Genomic DNA, 22063 nt, shown 5'->3' with positions numbered 1-22063 from the left:
TCAAAAGACAGCTTAGCCAAGACAAGATGGGAGTGGCATCAAGAGACACAGAATGTGGCTATCTTCCCTCTCTGCATGAGGTTGTGTTTTGGTAGCAATGACACAAAAGTTACAGGACAACAAGAAACCAAAGCAAGCCAAAAGGGTTTCACCATATTTTTATTTCCCAAAAAATGCAGAGTCCCACTATGCACAGGTACCTACCCTGATCCTACTCTCTACCTGAAGGTGGGATATCAAGTGTCCATGGCCTACCGTGCACAGGTCCCTTGTCATCATGGGCCGACTACAGACTACAGATGCCTTTGCTACTCCTGTGTGACTGAGTGGTTTACCATGAAAGGAAGAGGCTCTCTGCCCCCACCTTTTTTGGAAAATTCCTGGGAGGTATACAGTGGTTAAGCAAATGTACTTTGGTGCCTGTCTTCCTGGATTTGAAGCCTCCTCAAAGCCTCAATTCTTATGTGCTTAAAATACGGACAGCAGCAACACTGACCTCATGGACTGTAGCGAGCTTGTAGTGAGTTAACACATATAAAATTGGTACATATTAATGAGGTTGAACTGTATGAAATTGCCAACAGTTGATAGCATGTGAGTTAACAAAACAGAAACTTCATATGCTTCAACCTAATAATAAGCTCTAGCAGGGAGTAGCTCATGTTGCTTTCTGCAGGACAGAGAAATAGTTTCTGGTGATACACAGTCACAATGTTCCAGTTTACTTTACTTATGACACTATGGGACAAGCTTGTTCCTCACCAATATAGAAACTGGAGAGCAATAAACATATTTCCTATGCAAATGGGTACAAGCAGGGTTCACACATGCTCAGTGGTCTGTCTCTTTGGCTTGGGTTCTCTTTGGCTTGCCACAGGCCCTGTGGGCACACTTGAGTCAGGTGGCAGGCGTGCATCTGATCCCAGCCCACTGCCCTTCCTTGCCTGCTATATAGTCTGGCAATTTCTTACACTTTTCAGAATCAGGGAACTTTGTCCCATGTGACTGCAGAAGGTCCCAGGCCTCCTGTAGGAGGTTGAGGTAGTGTGAGGGGCCCTCACATGAATGAAAGGAGTCCATAAGATAACACCGTGTATGTGGGGTCACGTGCAAGTCCTGAGCAGCCGCGGGTTCTCTCTGGCAGGAGCTGGAGTGGCTGCTGGAGGTTAACCGCCTCACGCACCGGCTGCTTTGCAAGCACATGACTCTGGACAGCTTCGATGCCATGTTCCGGGAGGCCAATCACAACGTGTCGGCTCCCTACGGCCGCATCACCCTGCACGTCTTTTGGGAGCTGAACTTTGACTTCCTCCCCAACTACTGCTACAATGGATCCACAAACCGGTAAGGGAGTCCCTGTGCCAAGTGGGTTGGGTTGAGTGGAGAGTCAGGGTTGCAACCCACTGCCTCCTCCACACTGGGCCCAGCAGTGTGTCAGTATGTTGCTGTGACAGGCGTCTAGTGCTGCCCCTGCTGGGTGCTGTGATGGAGGTGAGGTTGCCAGGGAGCACCCAAACCTCATCCTGCCTCTGAGCCCTCAGGCTGGAGGACTCGGTATCAGGCAATCACATGACAGATGGAAGGAAAAGGGGGAAAGTCCCCTGGGCCTTAAGAGGTCATACCTGTACCTGATCCAGTCCAGGAAGTGGGAAAGCCCCCAGGGCCTTGAGAGGTCACAGCTCCACCTGATCCAGTCCAGGAAGTGATGCAAACCTTGAAGGGGGTGCTCTCCTCTGAGCTGAGATACGAAGGAGGAGTAGCCATCAGTCAAATCAAATAGCAGAACTGAAGCAAGGTTGCTCAAAAAACATGACATTAGTGAGGGTGTCACTCTGGAGTGAGAATGGTGCTGTGACAGATGAAGCAGGACACGGGAGGAAGCAGGGACATCAGGGCTCCAGAGGCCAGTCAGGATTATGCCCTTAGGAACCCTGGAAGACTTGGAGGAAGGGGGGCACCACTAACACACTGAACATGTGTAAGGACACCCACGTATTGAACGCTCGTTTGCAAAGCAGGCATAGCCTTTCAGGGCACACAGAAGCGTGACAGAGTGGAACTTGCCCCCTGCAAAGAGCACACGGGCACTGAGGAAAGACAAGACCTCATCCCTGTCCCCCCCAGAGCTTGTGCCAAAAGTAACCTACAAAACAAGTACAGAAGGATGTTCAAAAATGCTCCCATCTGCAGGTCCCCTCAGTAGTCCCAGGGCCTGGCTCAGGGCCAGATTAAATGAGTACGAGTTGAACAAACTCTTATGGAGTGTATGGGAGGAATCCACAAGTGCACCTGAATGGACACACAGACCATGACAGACTTCCAGTCCTATGAAGACATAGGACATTTAGTGCACTCGAGTAGGGAGCAGCGAATGACAACTCAGGCCACAAACATACCTATTGCCGATTGTTTTTGTACAGCCCACGAGCTGAGAGTGGTATTGATATTTTTGGAGGGGACATGGGCGGGTTGGGAAATCCAAAGAATAGTAATATTTGGTGACGCATGAAAATTATTTAAAATTCATGAGGTATTTTGGAACAGTCATGCTCCTTCATTTGCTGTCATCTGCTAATGTTGCTCAGTAGCAGAGTTGAGTACATGTGAAGAGACCAAGTGACTTGCAAAGCTGAAAACATTTGTTTCTGGCCCCCTATGGAGTTTGCTGAAGCCACTTCTCCAAATCAAAGTGGAGGTGGAGCCACAGAGAGGCCATTTTCAGGCCCAGCCCTCCCTTGCTTGCTTCCTGTCCTCTGAGCAGCCACAAGTCCTGAATTGAGCCTGGGAATCTGGGCTGCAAGTTTTCCCATTGATGAAAAGGATTTAAAAAAATGTTGAATGAAAGGATTGTTGAAAGAAGAGTGTTATGAATACCTTTGTAAGCAACCACCTAGGACACAGGGCAGTTGTGCCAATGTGAAACTTCACCTGGTCAGGGAGCGTGGGCCGGCGTTCTTGTGTCCCCTGATGGATATTATGAGGACCCTGTTAACCCCTTCCCCATGTCTTTTCTTTTACTAGTTTTGTCCGAACTGCCATTCCTTTCACCCAAGAACCACAGAGAGACAAACCCGCCAATGTCCAGCCTTACTACCTCTATGGATCCAAGGTAGGTGGTCCTGCCCTGTGCTGCCTGTGAGAAGGTTAGTGAGAAAAGGCAAAGGGAAAGGTGTTCCCAGAGTCAGAGAAGCCAGAGGTGTGGCAATCAAGAGGCCACAGTGAGGTCCAGGCAGAAACAACTGCAAGTATATTCATCTTTATTTGTTAACAACTAGCAGGCATGGGGGTGGACAGAGACCTGGGTGCTGCTGGGTGCTGGGTGCTAGGCAGTGAGGACGGCACTGAGCAGGGCAGGGAAGTGGGGCTGTGGGGCTTCTCATCTTGGCTTCCAAGCCCCTCTGTTTCTCAGTTGATTTGTTGTGATGTTGTCCAGCGATTCTGGGATTTTGTGCTCTGTAGCTATAATGGATTTGCAGACAGGAAGAGGTTGGGTGGGTGAAGCTCTGAAGGGAATTGCACATGGCCTGAAGCTGGAGCTGAGAAACAGGTCTTCTTCATCTCATTGCTGCTGATGCTCCTGTGTGTGCATCCTGATGCTCACTGACCCTCCTAAATGAAGCTGTCAGTCCTTCTTTGCATTCCTTAAACAGACACTTCTCATGTACCCACCCTGGGCCAGATATGAACTAGATTCTACACACTGCAGCCTCCTTAGGGATGAAGCAGACGTAGTCTTCACCCTCCTGGACTTGCATTTCCACCCTTCAGGTGGGGGCAGGGGAACAGTGTTCCCAGAGCCTCACTAGTACCACAATATGTATAGATTTGTTTCCTACCACGGGGGTTTATATGGGCAGAACAAAGAACACCACCAAGGGGTGAAATGTGTCATTTTTCTTTCTGATGGAATTAAAAAGAGCCACCTTTGACCCCATTTTCAAAAGTAAATAGAGATGGACCTAGAAGAGGAACCAACTATGTGGCTAGAACTGTGTGAGAAAAGGTCCTCCGCTAGGTCAGGAACTCTGAATTTGGAAGTGTGATGAACACAGATGAGTTCCTACCACTCGGCTCTAGTGGTGGGCTCTTGGAAGGTCTTAGGGTGATGCTGTAAGAGAGCCGTGGACTTCTCCAGAGCAGGCAGTCACTCCAACTGATTGTCTCAAATCAAGGGAAGTTAGAGATACCATCTGAGGTGGTTCACAGGCATGGTTTTAACTAACCTTGACTCAAAGTAAAACCAGTGCGTCCTTTTTTCAATTTACTTTCAAACCTTGCGATAGATTAAGACAAAGGACTTACATCAGTGCTCATGTCTTTAATACCTCTTCAGCACTGCCTAAGTCCCACCCCCCTTTCTTTTTATCAAACACAAGAGAGCAGGTCTTAGGCTCAGAGTCATTATCAGACAAGTGTGGCCAAGACAAATTTAATATTATTTTGTTTTCTTAACACTAATACTCATCTCTCTTCTATTTATAGCCAGAGGGTACTGGTTGTTCATTTATGGGGTGATATAAGGCTTAAATGAGTTTAAGTTTAAAAAACGAGTCAATTTAAATAAAAATATTGTTAGTAATAATAATAAAGAAAGCCGATGGTTTAAAAAAAAATGAGGATGGGGTATAAAGTGGTCTCTGACTGCCTCAAATCTGGAAAACACTGCAAAGAAAGACCTCTCACCCTTTTCCAAAAGAATGAATGAAAGCATAGCTCAAGGGGCCCACTGGCAACTCACACATATTCTTCAAGTATTGTGTATTTATTTAAGCCATGCATTTTTTTTACTTTATAATATGTCCACATTTGATTTAATATTAAAAGAATGCCTCGATTCTTAACTGGGGCCCTCAAATGGACACATTGAGGAGATCCGTGTTTGCCCTTTGGCACCCCCAGGAAGTGCACGTACCGGGTTGAGAGACTCCATCATCAGGCATCACCCAACCCAGGGGATCCACAATGGCACTGACATTTAAGGGAAGAGATATGGGGAGTCTATAGGCACATTTTTACAAAAGACCTACTGTCGGGGGGCATTAGGCTGTATGATGAGGGCCATCTCCTCCCCGCCTCTCACTCCCTGAAGTGAGGCACTATGGCAGGTTGATCACCTCCCTCCCTGGCTTCCTCATCAGGGGCATCCTGCTGGGCTTCCGGTTCTGCTCCTGCTCCAGAGTCCTTGCGTGGCAGTTCCACCAGGGGAAGCCCCTGCAGGTCTTCCTCCCTCTGACCGAGGGCCGGGGCCTCCTCCGGCCATCTCACTAGCCCATTGGCTTCCTCCATGTGGCCAGCTCTGTAAGACCATCGAGGCTCATGGCAACGGATGCACCAGAACTGGAGGCAGATGAAGGCCAACACAGCTGTGAAGCAAGCCAGCAGGATGGCCATCAACACCCAAAGGGAGATTTGGGGATCCACCAGGGAGCTGCCTGCAGCCAGTGGACTCTTATCCAAGGTGTGGAACATGGTGCAGTAGTGCCTGTAGGGGAAGGCGGCCTTCTTACAACTGATGCAGAGGAAGTAGAGAGTGGAAGGAGCGAGGTGTTCCAGCACCACGGAGCTGATGGTCCGAGGCACCTTCTCCTCGTGGTGGAAGCTGTAGCGGAGATAGCCGGAGAAGATGCTGTTCCAGTTGGGCCTGTACATAATATGGTAATAGTCCTCCAGGCAGGGCTCCGAGGACGACCAGGAGATGATGGCGCCCGTGTAAGAAACGTTCCCAACCTCGATGTTCATCCCGATTCTAAAACCAGATCAAAGTGAAGAGTGACATCCCCCTCCTTAAATATTATTTATCATCATCATAGCCACCACGTCTCGAGCGTGTGAGATGGGCACTGATATGGACCCCATGTTACAGACCAACAAATGGAGGCCCAGAGGTTACCTTACTTACCTTGGCTAGCAAAGAAGCTGTACAAGGAAGGTACAACTCATGTCAAAGCTGATATCCTTGGTCACCCATTCCAACCTCAGCCACATCCCTCCCTGGCTCAAATCCTGTAGGTACAACATCACTTCTACCTCATTGAAAAAAAAAAAAAAAAGAATAAAAAGAGAATCAGTAGAATCTCCAGGGTCGCACCTTAATCATCCTAGGTCTGAGACCTCCACGCAAGCAATTATTTCATCTAAAATCTCTCTTCTTGACCTCCTGCCTCTGCTCTAGGTGTTCTGAGCTCAGTTATCTAGAACATTGTACCAATTCCTTTTTTAGACCCCCAGTTACGTTGCCCATGACGAATGGAGATTCATTTTATCACCTGCCAGCAGCTGATTTCACCTTAAATCTTGTGCTTCAGTTTTGTTTTTTCAAGGCCAAAGGTACCAGGAAATGAGTTTCATAGGTCGAGATAACCAGCTCCTGTAGAGCATGGTGCTACTATTCAGTGCTCCAGGTATTACTCCTGTCAGAGGTGGTAATAACCACCCACAGCAAGTGGGCCATTGCTCTGTCCAGGGCATGTTACACACTTCATTTGCAATAATATTTAACATTATTCTGCATCCCACCTGGAGAGCTGCTTTGCAGATTTCCATTTTGCAGATGAACAACATGAGGTCACTCAGCATTTTAATGAATAGAAAGAGAACTCAAAGCTGCTTAACCACTTCACTTCCAAATGCAAGGCTACTGGATTTAGTGACAGAACATTTTTGCAAAATAAGGATCTCGTACTAAGACTCAGTTGCTGTTTTACCAAAAAGATCAAATGAGCTCTCTTCAGATTTCCAGCCTTCCCTCTTGGGGAAGAGAAAGCCATCTTTTGGTTTCTCTTTAATTCTGAGAGAGAGAGTTGCCCTCCACTGAGTTTCCCCTGGTGAAACGTAGAGTCAGCTGTGGTCAACCTCTGTATGCTCTGATAAATATGTCATTCCGCCCCTCCTCTCCCACACAACACAGGTTTCATTTCAGACTGCAACGACATAGTAAAAATCAGTCAATCAGGTTTTAACCCGATTCAGATATTGAGCGAAACCAGCCTTTGTCTCTGCTCTGCCTCCCCCCGACCTCATGGTTTGTGCCCAGGTTTCTAGGGGAGTTGAGCTACAGAAAGATAATCTACAAAGTATACTTTTTCAATTCTTGTTTTTCATCTCTAAAGATGGCAGTGAACTAAAGTGCTCAGGAAGGGGAATAGTTCCTTTCCCTTTGGCTGGAAATTTCCTCCCCCTAAATAAGACCAGAAAGGGATGAGACAGGTGTGCTCAGATCCTCCTGGGGACGGTTGTCTGGAAGCAGAGTGAAGGTCTGCACTACCTCTGTGGTTTCCTCATACACACTCATCCTCCCCCCACACCCCAGCATCCTACACATCCTACAAACACACTTCCAGCCATGATGAATACAGCTTAATTCATTCCCTGTAAAACATATCAATGGCCGCTGCAGAACCCTTCCATCAGGAGTGATCAGGAATCCCGCTCTTGTCACGCATGAATCTTTTTCTTCCATTTGTCTCCTATCTGCCGCTGGCTGGTTTTACAGCCTGACTTCCCTACAGCAGACATTTTTAAGCTCTTTCTGTCAGGATGCTAGCAGCATCTTCAGCCTTTAGGACCAAATCCATCTCTCTTAGTTCTTTTACTTCCTCAGCTCTGTTTCCAAATTCTCCCCTATTTTTAGCTGTTCTTTACCATCACCTGGCCCCTCTCCAAACAGAGTGTGAAAGGAAAAGCCGTCTCCATTTCCAAGTCGAGCTAGCCACATCTCTTACCTGATGCTTGCAGTGTGTCTGGTTAGAGCTCTACCCTCCGAGGCAGCGTGGACCAAAGCCCAGAGAATGGTGCCTTCTCCCTCCTCCGCTCTGGGCTCTCCTTGATGTCTCTCTCACCACTGAGTAATCCCACTGTCGCCCCCGATGCTCACATTATTCATTTCTTCACATCAGCATCATTCACCATGGCAACCAGCAGGCTTCTACGCACGATGCTTTCAGGGACCAGTCTGGAGAGGCTTTTGCCCATTGAGAGAAGCTCTCATTCCTTTGGCCAAAAAGGAAAAAACAAAAAACAAAAAACAAAAAAACCCTGCAAACGATTTCGAGGATGCACTAATTCTTCCAATATTCTTAAGTTTTCTCTCTAGTTGACTAGTGATTATTTTCTTGCCCCATCTAGATCCTCTCTGGATAATGGTTTTAAATGCAAAGATGATCTTCTCAGTTAATCTACAACTAACAGTAAATTCATCCTCATCCTCTACCCCCACCCCCACCTCCTGCATCTTAAAATGTTCTTTCTTTATTTTTGTGTCCTGTGACCTTGCCTAGTTACATGGTCCTGGTCGAGCCCTTTAATTGCCCGAGTCCCAGTTCCGACATATGTAAGGCATTGGGCTAGATCTGAGTGGCAGATAGAAGGTGTGAGTATTATTCCTAGCCAGTTGGGAACCCTTCTCAAGCTTTCCCAGCCATCTCAGTACTTGCAGAGGGTTGATTAGTGTCCCCTCAAAACGCAAATTTACCCAAATACTCAGCATATGACCTTATGCAGAATTGGGAGTCTTTGTGGATATGATTAATCAAGAATCTCAAGGTGAAATCATCCTGGATTCAGGGCTGGCTGCAATCTTTAGAGAAAAGAAAGATTCACACAGAGAGACACACAAAGAGAAAGGCACTGTGAAGACAGAGGTAGAGATTAGAACGATGCTACTAGAACCAGGGGAAACTAGGAGCCACCAGACTCTGGAAGAGGCAGGGAAGACTTCTCCCCAGAGACTTTGGAGGGAACATGGCCCTGTCAACCTTTGATTGCAGGCTTCTGGTCTCTAGATCAGTGAGAGAATAAATTTCTGTCATTTTAGCCCACCAAGTTTGTGCTAATTGGCTGCAGAAACCCAAGGCATCTAGTCCGTACTCCTGACTGGGCTCAGAAGTGCAGTTCCCATCACAGTTGCTTACCTGTCAATCAACTGCACTGGACATCACGGATGGAGACTCTGTACCATTCCTGGACTAGATGGTTCTCCAGTGGTCCTCTCTTTCCAGGTCTCCTAGCTGCCCTTTTCCATTCCTCACAAAGGTATATCCACCTCTGAGATTCCAACCTTTCCTGCTGCACTCAACCTTAGGAGAGTACCTTGGCGCCATTCTGTGGAGGAGACCAGAGAACTTCTGAGATAGAGGAAGGAGAGGAGCTCAGATAGGTTTAGACCTGGACAGTTTTACACAAATTATGGGTTTTGTTTGTTTGTTTGTTTGTTTTGTTTTTTGTCTGTGCCTCTCTATAATATGCCCCAGAGGGAGTGTGTGTGTGTGTGTGTGTGTGTGTGTGTGTGTGTTTTCATATATGTGGATGTTAAAAGGTTGATTTTGAAGTGGAGTATGGACTAGAGCCTAGACTAGGAGTATAGACTAGAGCCTAGAAAGCATGTAGGAGAGGGATTTGGGAGGGATGGTTAATGGGCACAGGGTGCAATTGAATAGGAGGAATAACTTCTGAGGTTCTATAGCACAGTAGGATAACTGTGGTCGACAATGAAGTATTTCAAAGTAGCCAATGGAGAGGATTTTGAATGTCCCCAACACAAAAAAAATGATACATGCCTGACATTATGGATGTGCTAATCACCCTGATCTTTTCATTACACATTGTATTCATGTAATGAAATGGCTACTGTACTCCATAAGTGTGTATAATGACTACGTGTCCATTAAAAACAAAATACAAAGCTTCTCTCTTCTTGGTTCTTGGCCAAAGGAGCCAAGAAGTTCCCCTATTGAGTCACCTCAGCAATAACCACAAAGTTAGGAAGAGCTGCCTGGTGAGCCACCAAGCTGCCCAAAATGGAAGACATGGGAGACATGGTCTCTGCCTGTACAGTGTTCTTTTTATTCTGTTTTACTTTATCATATTATTATGTTGTGGTACTGGGGATTGAACCCAGGGATACACTACCACTGGGCTACATCTCAGCTCTTCCTATTTTTTTTTTTTTTGAGACAGGATCTTGCTACATTGCTAAGACTGGCCTCAAACTTGCAATCCTCCTGTCTTGGCCTCCCAAGTTGCTGGAATTACAGATGTGCATCCCCATGCACTGCTGCCCAGGGTTCTTGGTCCTGCAGTTGCTCTGTGGTCTTCCCATAGCATTCTGTCTTTCCAGGGGCCTGTCCTAAATATGCTGTAGCACAGATAGTATGTCTCTTTCCAAAGGTTAATAGTGACACCCAGCAAAGCACAAAGGCAGAACATCTAGCCACCTGCCTATAGCTGACAGAGACAAGCACAACATCAGCTCGTTTGGAGAAATATGGGCAGGAAGTGTTTCCTCTTCTGAACAACTTGTGCTTTGGAGTGCAAATGAAATATACTTTTGGAGTTGCTTAAGAGCTCTGTCACTTAGGGGTGATAATTCAAAATTTTTTTTTAAGTAAGAGTTCAGTCCATAGTACCACACACACACATACACACAAAAAAAAAATTAAGTAAAAAAATTAGAAAATTTAGCAACTGGTTCAGTAATTAAAATTAATATGTGGACCAAACTTTAAAAATATTCAATTAAATATTGTGTAATATCACAAAACTGCCTTCCAAGTGATATAAATTGTGGCATAGATCATTCAATTTTTTTAAAGTTTTTTTTTAATATTTATTTTTTAGTTGGAGGTGGACACAATATCTTTATTTCATTTTTTTGTGGTGCTGAGGTGAGGTGCCTCACGCATGCTAAGTAAGCACTCCACACTGAACCACAATCCCAGCCCTAAAGATTTTTTTTAAAGATTTTTTGGGTTGTAAATGGACACAATACCTTTATTTTATTTGTTTATTTTTATGTGGTGCCGGGTATCAAACCCAGTGCCTCACACATGCTAGGCAAGTGCTCTACCACTGAGCCACAACCCCAGTTCCAGATCATGCAATTTTAATCATTTCTTAGTAAATTGTTGGCCCTTAGAAATTGTGGCTGTGATCCATTTTTAGCATGGTCACCACTAGGTAACAATACCTCTGTCCAGGCCACAATTTGAGCTCAGGGAAATTCATCCTCCTTTTATATAAGATCCCCATTAAGTCAGTCCCCAGAGCTGGGACCAGTGCTTTGCAGCAGAGAGCAGGGTACATCTCAACAGGGCCACTACCTGGATGTCAGCACTTCCCACCTGGGCTGACCCAGGGATCTCCCCTCACCCTGGTGACGCCTACGGTGCCACCCACTTCCCTGCCCCCACCTCTCCCTGTGTCTGCCCAGTGCCACTCCCAGGCTCCACAGTGTTCCTTCCCCACCAGTCCAGAAGCTTTTGTTTCCCTGGCAACCTGTGAGTGGCAGAAGAGCATCTTATGTTGCACCTTGGGCTAGTCACTTGGGCTTGGGATTCTTGCTCTGCTGAACGGGTATGATCAGCGCAGTAGGCTGCTAACAGTCCCACAGATCGCAGGTCCTAACCCTGGAACCTGTGAATACAGCCTTCTTTGGAAAAGCATCTTTGTGGATATGATTAAGTGAAGGATCTTGACTGGGAAGATGATCCTGGATTATAAGGGTGGGCCATAAATGCACCACAAATGACCTTAGGAGACAGAAGTATACACATAAGCGGAGAAGGTGTGTGAAGACACAGCAGAGGGATTTGAAGGTGGAATAATGCAGTCACAAGCCAGAATGCGGGCAGCCACCAGTAACTGGACAAGGCAAGGAGCAGATTCTCCCCCTGGAGGGCTCTAGAAGGAATGTGACCTCATAAACTATTGATTTAGTTAGGCCCAGTGATACCGATTTTGGATTTGTGACTTCCAGAGAATGAAGTCTCTGTTATGTCAAGCCACCAGGGTTGTGGTACTCTGTTAGAGCCGCCACGGAAAACTACCTGGGGGTCATGAAGGAATCACTGTGTGTCATCACATGGGTACCAATTATGAAGAAAAGTGATGACATTGGTTTTCCTCAAAAGGTTTTAGCATCTAAATATTGCAGGAGAGAGATGGCAGCTCTAATGTGGAAGGCTTGGCTCCTGTTCTTCCTCTTGCCCTTTCCAAAGCTCAAGAAGAAAGGAGCATCATTTCCTGAGATTTCTATAGCAACTCCCTTGGATTTTTAACCTGAGCAGAGACTATCCTGAAGGAACTGGGATGTTGGCGATCCAGCCCTGGAGCTCAGCAGATATCTAGAAGGAGCAGCCGGTCGCATCAGCCATCTTACCCAAGCCCTAGAGATGGATTTGAACCTCTAACTGGACTGATCATTCCTTTGGACCATCTTCCTCACAGGCCGTGTGACTGAGTTATTCATTTACCCCATCTGCATTTACCCAAAGTGATTTTAGAGTTCAGCTGCCACTTTCCAACCTGAATTAAGGGGCTGTGTTTGTGGGCTGATGGCATTCATTAGACAGATTGCAACAAAAACAGGAAATTAGAAACAGTTTTAATTCCTCTTGGGATCTCTGAAAACAACAATTGTGATTCCAGAGAGCAGAGATGCAAATTGCTTACAAATTTAGTTTGCCAAATAGGCCTTGTTGTTTGAAGTGTCTGGCCGTGTTGACCATCTGGTGAGAGATGCAGGCATTACAATCAAAAGTCCACACATCAGACTTTAAAATGGTTAAAATGGTGAACAGTATGTACATTTTACCACAATTTTTTAAAAGCCATTCTACACAGTGCCTACAATCCAAAGATCAAACTCTTCATATATTTTTTTTCTCTTGCTTTTCCAGAAAATGTAATCTGTGTCTCAGTAATAACATGATTCTAATTCCTGAATCACGATTGTTTTTTTTTTTTTTTTTGGAAGCCTCGTAAACTGATCTATTTTGTGTAGTGTGGATTTTAACAAGTTCAGCTCTAAGTGAGCCAGCCTGCAGAGTTAGGATATGTAATTAGTTTCCCATTGGGCCAAGTGGTTGTAACATGAGTCGGTGAACAGAACTGGTTCAGCGTGCGAGATGAGTGGCAAGCGTCCAGTGTCTCAAGACTTGTTGCATTCCTGTTTTTCTTTGCCAAACCCCAGAAAATGCCCAGGCTCCCTTATTCCCACATTTTCTCAATAGGGCCCAGCCTCCTATTGAGTCAGCAGGTCAGATGGGTGCCCTCCGGGGGTGTGTGTGCATGTAGTTCTCAGCATGCGCGTGCTTTTTCTTGCATGAATATGGTGTCTTTGGGGGAGTGGGGGGTGGGGGCAGCTTGTTCATTTAGAGGATTCGAATTCTGTACATTTCATGCTCGCTCTTCCTGCATGACATAGAGCTTGGCCATCAATGGAGGCCTGGAGTTCAAGACCAGAATCAAAGACTGACATAGAAACTCCAACCAGAAGTCCACTAAGTGGGTCAGGAGGTGGGGAGGGCAATGTTAAAACCCTTGTATGGTAAAACAATTCCAAAATTCTTCTCCTCTGCCTACACCTGGGAAGGTCTACTGAACAATTTCCAGATATCAGAGCATACGTTCATTTCTGTGTGCTGGGAAGTACAAAGGGAAACTTGGTTCTAGAAGGTCCTCCGGTGAGGGTGAGGACTTAGGTGACTGCTAAGAAGGATGAGCATCCAGGAAGAGCCCCGTAGAGCTTGGGCCTCAGAAGGGAGTGATAGGACAGCTCTCACTGTTATGACGCCTTGAACATTGAGCAACGTCTGTACTGGGGCAGGCGTGTCCTGGCATATCTCCTTGTGGGTCACACACTGTGTGGTATGAATTTATACCCCATATAGGCAATGTCCTCTCCAAGTTCAGAGAATCATAGCTGTAGCCAGAACTTACTTTACCAAGTTATCAAATAAAGTAACGTTAATGGCTGTTATTTCCATGAGTGTTTCCAGTGTGTCAAATGGCATGGTCCCTGCTTTATGTATCAATTAAACTTCCAGGAGCCCTAGTGACTCTGGTATCATCATCTTTTTTGGGAGGGGAGTTGCAGGGTACCAAGGCTGGAGGGTGAAGTAATTTTTCCAAAAGCATCCAGCTTGTAAATGAGGGACCTGGGGTTTGAAGTCAGTTGTAGCTGTGCCCACCTTAGAGACCATCCTTGGTACTCTGACAAAGTAAGGAAAGAAGTTGTCAGACAGAAAAAAAATATAATATGTAGCTGATCTGATCGCCTTTTGTCCCCACCAGGAATATACATTTGAAAGCTCCCTGCTGTTCAAAAGTTCCTTTCATAGGACTTTTGAAAAGGGGACAAATGTGCTTTCCTGGGTTCAGAGGAGAATCCTGTCTTGGGTGTGGGTGGGAATGAGAAGGCTGTCAGGGCAGTGAACAGCTGTCAGTCCCCCTAAGGTCACAGAGCAAGCTGAGGCATTGTCCCCTGGTGCCATGCACACGGCCCTCTTCAGGAGAAAGTTCAAAGCAAGGGTTCTGCATTTTGATCTTTGAAAACATTAGGAAGCTGTGGTACAAGCCTGCAGGGTTTTGACATTTACTTTCCTATTGGGGTATAACCATATATAGTAAAATGTACTGTCTTTGTCAGTGCAGGCTGCTGTAACAAGAGTGCCAGAGACCGGGCTACTTAAATAGCAAGTCTAAGATCAAGGGCCGACAGATCAGAGGTCCGGTTTGCAGATGGCCATCTCCATGTCATGTCCTCATGTGACAGAGCAGAAAGAGGGAGCAAACTTTCCTGATTTGAGTACACAAATTCCACTAGGAAGTCTCCACCATTGGGACTAAACCACCGCCCAAAGGCCCCTCCTCTTAATACCGTTCCATGGGGGGTGGGATCTCAAAGCATACATTTTGCAGGGACACAAACATACGAGTACATAGAAGATCATAAGCGTTAACAAATATGTGCATCTGTGTGGTCAACAAGCCAATCAAGTTGCAGACCTTGACTTTCACCCCTCCTGGTCCATCTCCATCCCCTATGGTTTGTTTGGCATTTGCCCTAGATGCCTCACATACCTCACCCTAGTCCCAGCCCTGTTCACTAAGGTGGCCTGTTTATAGCGGCTCTAAAACAGGTTTGTTCCATATGTAGAAAATGGCCTGGCCTGGCCTGGCCTGGCCTGGCCCAGGGTTGGCTCAGACTCCACGATTCATACACTCGCAGGATTTGCTGAACATGAACTTCAGTGACCATCAGACTTTGGAGTCAGTTCTAGTTCCCTTTACATAAACTACCCCTGGCCCATACATCTAGAAACTACGTCAAGTAGATCCCTCCCACTCTTGCTCGCATTCCAAGCCTACCCGTAGGTAGGCACAGGCTTACCAAACACAGTTCTTTAACTCGGTGAGTGGGTGGGTGCTCTAATCTGTCATGAATCCTCATTATTAGTGGGAACTCTAATTGTACTCTTGGTGTATCCTATAATTAAAGGATCCTAGAGTCGTGATGATTGTTTTGTAAAGTTTAAGATAATTTGTACACAGCAAAACATACTTAACTCAAAATTTAGGTTGAACGTAATTACATCCTCCCTCAGTGGTTCCACAGGGAATTGAGAGTGTTACAGTCCTCCAGAAGCATCATCAGAGTTTAATTCAAGTGGAATTTCTAATTAGCCAACTAGTAGAATTTCAGCTAATGGAATAGCGATGCTATCTTCTCATATTTGTATGGTCATGCTCAAGATGTTTATAATTCCAGAAAGGAAAATAATATTGAGAACTAAATTTTGAGATGAAGTGTCCAAAAAAAAAAAAAAAAACTGTATGGTTTATAAAAGAATTCAACTTCCAAAGTATACCCTTATGGGGAGAGGTAAGAGGACGGACTTTGGAATCAGCCATACCTGGTTCAGACCAGGGCTTGTTTGTCTACCAACTGTGTGATCTTGAGCAGGGTACTGACCAACCTGAGCCTCAGTTTCCTCATCTGTGAAATGGGGCTAAGAATGGCATACACTGCATATGTTTGTTGTGTGGATTAGATAAAAATGCCCATGAAGGGCCTCACAGAGCCTGGCATGAGCTAGTCCATAGATAGCAGCATTTCAAAAATGAGCCTTAGAGTCATTTGTAACTATTATGGCCTCACCAACCAAATGAGACCATTGGAGGGCCTGCTGTTTTGGTCATCTGTCCTCAGCCAGGGGTGTCTCCTGGGGTCTTGAGGGTGACGGTGACAGCCAGACAGTGGTCCTGGCTCTGGGTTCCCAACCAGAGCAGCTTCACTCTGCCTGTTTCACAGACGAGCTTCTATGGCATTTTCCCTTTGGACTGTGTCCTTGAAAGTTGTGAAATCACTAATTTAAGCCAACCCCCTAACATTTCATAGAATAAGAAACTAAGATGCAAATGGCCCGAGTGGTTTTTTCCCAGGCACTCAGAAGCTGCCTCCTGCCTCCCCGGCCTGCCCATTCCCAGGACCCTGTGGTGTCCTAGACGAAAACAACCAACAGTAGAAGACGATGCTGAATTAGCTTCTCAGCTTTCACATGGTTCTTCCAGATGATTTCTAGTACCCAAAAGCCTCTAGAGAAAGAAAATAAGCCATTTTATCCTGTCCCACGGCTCCATTTGGCAAAGTCCTGGTTTCTGTGTGGACGGTTGTGGGTAACGTGAGTCCCCATGAAACAGATATTTGCTCAGAAGCCCTCTCTAGCGTGGGAACAGCTGGTCTATCTAGTGGCCTTTGAACATCACTGACCACACCTCTCTCCTTGGCCAACATCTTCAAATGTGTTCATGGGGTCCCCCGTGAGAGCCCTGATGTGGCCAGGTCCCCAACATCTCCTGCCAGGACTCGGGCCAGGACCCGGATGTTCAGGGCTTGGTCTCTTACTTTGCCCCACCTCTCTTTTCCAGCCCCTCAACATCGCCTACAGCCACATCTACAGCTCCTATAGGAACTTCGTGGGGCCTCCTCACTTCAAGACCATCTGTAGACTCCTGGGTTACCAGGGCATCGCCGTGGTTATGGAGGAACTGCTGAAAATCGTCAAGAGTTTGGTAAGGAGAAGACTCGGGGCAGGTTGGGATGTGCCCAAGTGGGAGGGATAAGATCAAGACTTGATTTCTTTTTTGATCTGTTCTGTAGAAAGAAGTCCTAGTTGCTCCACTTTTCCCTTGGCCCTCATCTCCTGGTGACTCCTAAAAGCACATTTCTATGCAGCTTTTGACTTATGGATTTACTTCCCTGTTTCAGGCCCTGAATTCATTTCTTGTTTGGATGACTCAATTTAGCGGTCCTCATTTTGACCTTCATGGCCTGCAAATGGCTGCTCATGCTAGCCAGCTGTGCTGTGCTAAGCTAATCTGAGCATGGCCAATCCATGACACATGTGCTGCCTTTTCCCACTCCCATGCCTATGACAGACATCTCTAATCAATCACCATACTTTGTCCCCTTGAGATTTTCCTTTTTTGTGGGAGGGGTGGTACTGGGGATTAAACTCAGAGGCACTCAACCACATCCCCAGCCCTATTTTCTATTGTATTTAGAGACAGGATCTCACTGAGTTGCTTAGAACCTCACTTTTGCTGAGGCTGGCTTTGAACTCGCAATCCTCCTGCCTCAGCCTCCGGAGCAGCTGGTATTACAAGCATGCCCCACCATGCCCAGCTCCCTTGGCATTTTTTTTTGAGCACTTTTATCAATACTGCACTATCTTCAAGGGATTTCTGTGTCCCTTTCTCACCATTCTGTATCTGCCCCAAGTAGGGTATCTAGACCTTCATCCCTTGCCAGACCAAAACATGCAAACAAGACTTTCTTAAAAATATTAGATAACAAAAGAGAAAGTAGCGTATAACCAATCAGGTCAGGAACAGCAAGCAGGATTCACCTGCTAGCTCTCCTTGGCAGCAGCTGTGGGTTGTTAAAGACTGGGCTGCTAAATGCAGAGTCAAACAGGAAAACAAGGTAATTGCTTAAAGATGTCTGCCCTGGACGTGGGAGGAATGAACGTGCCATGAATTTTCCATGCTTAACTTAGATAATGTGTCCTAATCGCCACAGTTCCCTGCCCACATTTCATTTTAGCTCTTCATCTGGATTTCATAAACATTTCCAACCCTAGGAAGGACCCCATGCCTAGAAATGTGTCCTCTTTCAAGTCTGTAAGCCCATGAGAGGAAGGAGAGCTCCTTTCTGACTTACAGAGGATCATAAGGCTGTCCCCACACTTCAGTGCCCTACAGACCTCTGCACAACCTTTGTGTGCCCCAGTAGCCTGGCCCTGAGGCCAGCCTGGCCCACAGCAGCAGTGGACTAGCTCACCCACCTGTACTCTTCTTCTGCAGCTCCAAGGAACCATTCTCCAGTATGTGAAGACCCTGATCGAGGTGATGCCCAAGATATGCCGCCTGCCCCGGCACGAGTACGGCTCCCCAGGTTGGTGATGGGAAGATAATGGAAACCGCCCCATGTTGGGGTGGGAACTGTGACCATCCCCCTCAGACTCTGCCCGGGAACCCAGGAGCTTTGCATCCTAGCACAGCCCCCAGCCAGGCAGCCTTGAACCTGTATTAATCTCCCTTAGTGGAGGTAAATGATGTCTGCTGGGCCTGCCTCACAATACCACTGTCCAGTGAGAGCATCTAAATATGAATAGCCAAGGCTTCCTAAGGGCGATCATGGTCTGGAGCTCTGTCTCTCTCAGAGACCTTCTGTGTGGAGGTGGCTAGTGCCCTGGTGGTGGTGCAGGTGACATATCTTGGGCGAGTTACAAACATGTATTTTTTTGCCTTTCGACCTGGGGACTGGAGAATGGGGGGTAATGGAGACTGAGTTTAGTTTCAAAAAAAATAACATGCCTGGTACTGGGTCAATGTGATTCACAATAGGAAAGGGATAAAGCCAAAAGCTCTAATGTTCAATCCCAGCTGCATGATTGTGGGTGTGTTATTTACCTTCTCTGAAAACAGGTAACAGTGCCTAGCTAATGGTATTGTTATTAGTAAATGAGACATTGCAAAAGAAAATGTGGTATATATACACAGTGGAGTTTTACTCAGCCACAAGGAATGAAATGATGTCATTTGCTTGTCAATGGATAGAACTGGAGAACATCAGGCTAAGTGGAATAACCCAGACTCAAAGTCAAAGGTCAAATGTTTTCTCTCATGAGGGTGGGAGAGAAAAGGAATAATAAAAAAAGGGGGGGAATCTCACGAAAATAAAAGGGAGACCAATAGAGTATAGCAAGGAGGTCAAGAAGGAGGGAGGAGAGGGGGGGCCTGTGGAAGTGCTGGGAAATGAAATCTCCCAGATTATGCCATGTCCGTTCACAAATATCCCACAATGAATCCTGCTCAGATATATCATTGTAATGCACTAATTAAAATGAGAAGTGCTCTTATTAAGGAGTAGTAATGTAGCTTAAAATTTGAAAAAAAAAAAAAAACAAGATGGGATTAGAGATAGCACGCCTAGCACAATATCTATTGCCTATAAATACTAGTGTGTGTCATTAAGAAGTCAGGCAAATTTTTGGAGACAAATAGATCAGAAGACCTGTTCCACTTGTGTTTGTGTTTTATTTTGTTCCAGCTTCCCAAGCTTTTTCAAATACCGAACCCCACAAGAAATCCCACCTTGGGCCCTCACTTAGGGGGACCCACGGCTTGAGCTTGTGTTATCCGAGAGTCAGGTCTGGGGCTACTGCTCAGTCAGTGTTTCCCGTAAACCTCGCTGCACAGGGTCAGCTTCCCACCGACCGTTCTGTTCATCTCCCAGGGATCCTGGAGTTCTTCCACCACCAGCTGAAGGACATCATCGAGTACGCAGAGCTCAAAACAGACGTGTTCCAGAGCCTGAGGGAGGTGGGCAATGCCATCCTGTTCTGCCTCCTCATAGAGCAAGCGCTGGTAAGTCCCAAGCCCAAAGCAATCACGGCGGCTCCAGGCTAGAAGGGACAACACAGCAACCAGATGCTGAGGCTGAAGTATGTGTAGGCGCTTTCGTTTCACGTTCAGGCGACTATGACCATCAGAAAGCTGGATGGAGTAGTGGCCCTGAAATTAGACCTGAGTTCTTCCCCTCACCAGCTGCCCCTGGGCCTCTGGGCACCCTCCAAATCTTGGTTTTCCGTCCACGATGGGCCAGCGCTATGCTGAGAGGTAGCCAGTCCCTGTCCCCCACCCCGTATGTGATGACATAGAAATGATGTGTTCACAATCACGAGGGATGAGCACAGGGCCCAAAGGGGACATAAAACAGAGCTTGAAGTGGTCTTGGGGCTGAGGAAGGACTTTCTTGGGCAGGCCTCCTGGAAAATGCAAAGGAATTTTCCTGGGGCGCTTTTGCATTCTGAGAGGACAGGATGCTGCGTTATCTTCATTTTTGCTATGGGTGACATGATTTTTCCCTGCAGGGTTATCTAAAGGCTAAGGAGAGATAATGCTCATAGAATGCATGCAGTAAGAATGGAATAATCGGTAGCAGTGCTGTTTGTCTGAACTCTGGGCCCTAATCTGTGAATGGGACTTATCAAGAGCTGTGTCTTCCATGTTATTCCCCCCAGTGTTCTCTATTCTCCATGTGGGTTGGGCCCAGTCCTCCAGGAGAGGGGGAACTGGTCAGCCCTGAGCAGTGGGAGGAGATGGAGGATGTGGCTGTGGGGATGCGTAACCCTCCGTATGCACCGGGGAGCTCTGAGCATCCCTTCATCAGTGCATTCAGCATCAGATGTGAGAGCTAGCTTCCTGCCAGGTGCAGTTCCAGGGTATGGACGGTGGCCGTGAATAAGAGACAAAGTATTCCCACCTTTGTTCTGAAGACAAGCAAAGTCATCCACAGACACTGGCACTCGCTGTGAAGGAACCGCAGGGTAGCAGGATCAGGATGGATGGCGGTGTCAGGAGGGATATTCTAATTTTGGAGAAAATGGAGCTTGATATCTGTAGGGAACAGAGAGGACCCAAGCTCGAGCTGGAATGCAGAGGCAGGGGGACAGAGGTAGGAGCTGAGCAGGAGGGGCTCCTCTCCTGGCCACCACAGAAAGCTGAGGGAGGCCTGGAGCAGGGAGAAGATCTGACTCTCAAAGGCGCTGTTGGGGGAGAACTAACAGGACAGCAAGGGAAGGACAAGACAGCTTGCAGACCAGTGGTCATCATGGAGGCAGCAAGCCCACGGACAAGAGGGAGAGGGAAAGGAGGGAGACAGGAACAAAGGTAGAAAGATGCAGACGGAGAGCACGAGAGCGCTCCTGGTCTGGGTGATGCAGGTGAGCCTGCGCATGTCCTCATCTTCAATCAAGGGTCTTGTGCCAGCTGTTCCCTCCAACCCCGAGGCTCTGAAATGGGGACTGTTGCTCTTCCTCTGTGAGGAATGATTGCTCCTCTGTTGCCCCTTTAAATGGACTCTGGAGAGGGCTAATTGCTTCTCTGTAAATAACAGGTTGTTAGCATGGTTCAGTGGGCCTGGGTTGCTATGGCAACCTAGCCTTCAGAAGTCACAGGGATGAGAAGGGAAAACACAGCTCAAGGCCTCTGGGGTACCAGGAGATGTGGAGGTGGGGAAGGTGGGTCTCCTGTCAGCTCCTCCTTTCAGGAAGAACCTCAATTCACACCAGGATGCAGGCCATTAATAGGGGCTGCAAGGAAAGGAAAATATTTCTCAGCTTCCCCCCCTCCCTGTCTGGGTGGTCACTTCATGTATTAGCAAGGAGAGCAAGACACTCAGGAGCCAAGACTTCCCAGTGGAAAGGGACCTTGGCAGCACAGATGCACCTAGCCCCTGTGGAGAACCCGAGAGGGGAGCAGTTCACCTGAGTCACAGGATGCAGCAGCAGATCTCACACACACACACACACACACACACACACACACACACTTCCAGTGCAATCCCAGCCTAGACGGCTGGGCGGGCTGGGGTGACCAGGACAGGAATCAGGACTCACCAAAGCTGTGTTCCCCTGGCTGCTTTGAAAGTTGGGGAAATCTCCAAGGTAAGGCTGGGGCTTTCTGAGAGTAAAATGGGGCCTGAACATTCTGGAACTTGTTAGGATAGGAAACCAGAATTAAATATTGAAGTGACATCAACTCTTCTTATTAAATAGAATAGCAAAACAATTCAGAAAGACTAATGGCCATCCATAGAGGAATAGCTGTATGAACAGTGTAATGTCCATACTTCTGGAAGACTCTGAAGCAGTTAAAAAGAGTAAAGTGAGCTGGCCATAGTGGCACACACCTGTAATCTCAGTGGCTCGGGAGGCTG

The 22063-nt window shown here is 46.9% G+C and overlaps 2 protein-coding genes across 5 annotated transcripts in view; one reads left to right on the top strand and one right to left on the bottom strand.

Moving 5' to 3' along the window:
* The window catches only part of CYFIP2 (cytoplasmic FMR1 interacting protein 2), a 130460-nt gene that overhangs the window by 79225 nt on the left and 29172 nt on the right, over nt 1-22063 (top strand). For all 4 annotated transcript variants that reach the window (XM_081287356.1, XM_081287355.1, XM_081287354.1 and 1 more), the window contains 5 exons: nt 1145-1344; nt 3022-3109; nt 16708-16851; nt 18145-18235; nt 19580-19710. In XM_081287356.1, the coding sequence (XP_081143482.1) occupies nt 1145-1344; nt 3022-3109; nt 16708-16851; nt 18145-18235; nt 19580-19710 (654 nt within the window). The remainder of the gene's footprint in view (nt 1-1144; nt 1345-3021; nt 3110-16707; nt 16852-18144; nt 18236-19579; nt 19711-22063) is intronic.
* Nucleotides 5064-5844, bottom strand: FNDC9 (fibronectin type III domain containing 9). The gene has a single exon (XM_081280310.1). The coding sequence runs from the start codon at nt 5737-5739 to the stop codon at nt 5077-5079; it is 663 nt and encodes a 220-aa protein (XP_081136436.1). The 5' UTR covers nt 5740-5844; the 3' UTR covers nt 5064-5076.

This window comes from Spermophilus citellus (genome assembly GCF_964194105.1).
Source record: "Spermophilus citellus genome assembly, chromosome: 1".
Taxonomy (NCBI): domain Eukaryota; kingdom Metazoa; phylum Chordata; class Mammalia; order Rodentia; family Sciuridae; genus Spermophilus; species Spermophilus citellus.
Note: the sequence above shows the minus strand (reverse complement) of the source record. Positions and strands in the feature narration are given on the sequence as shown.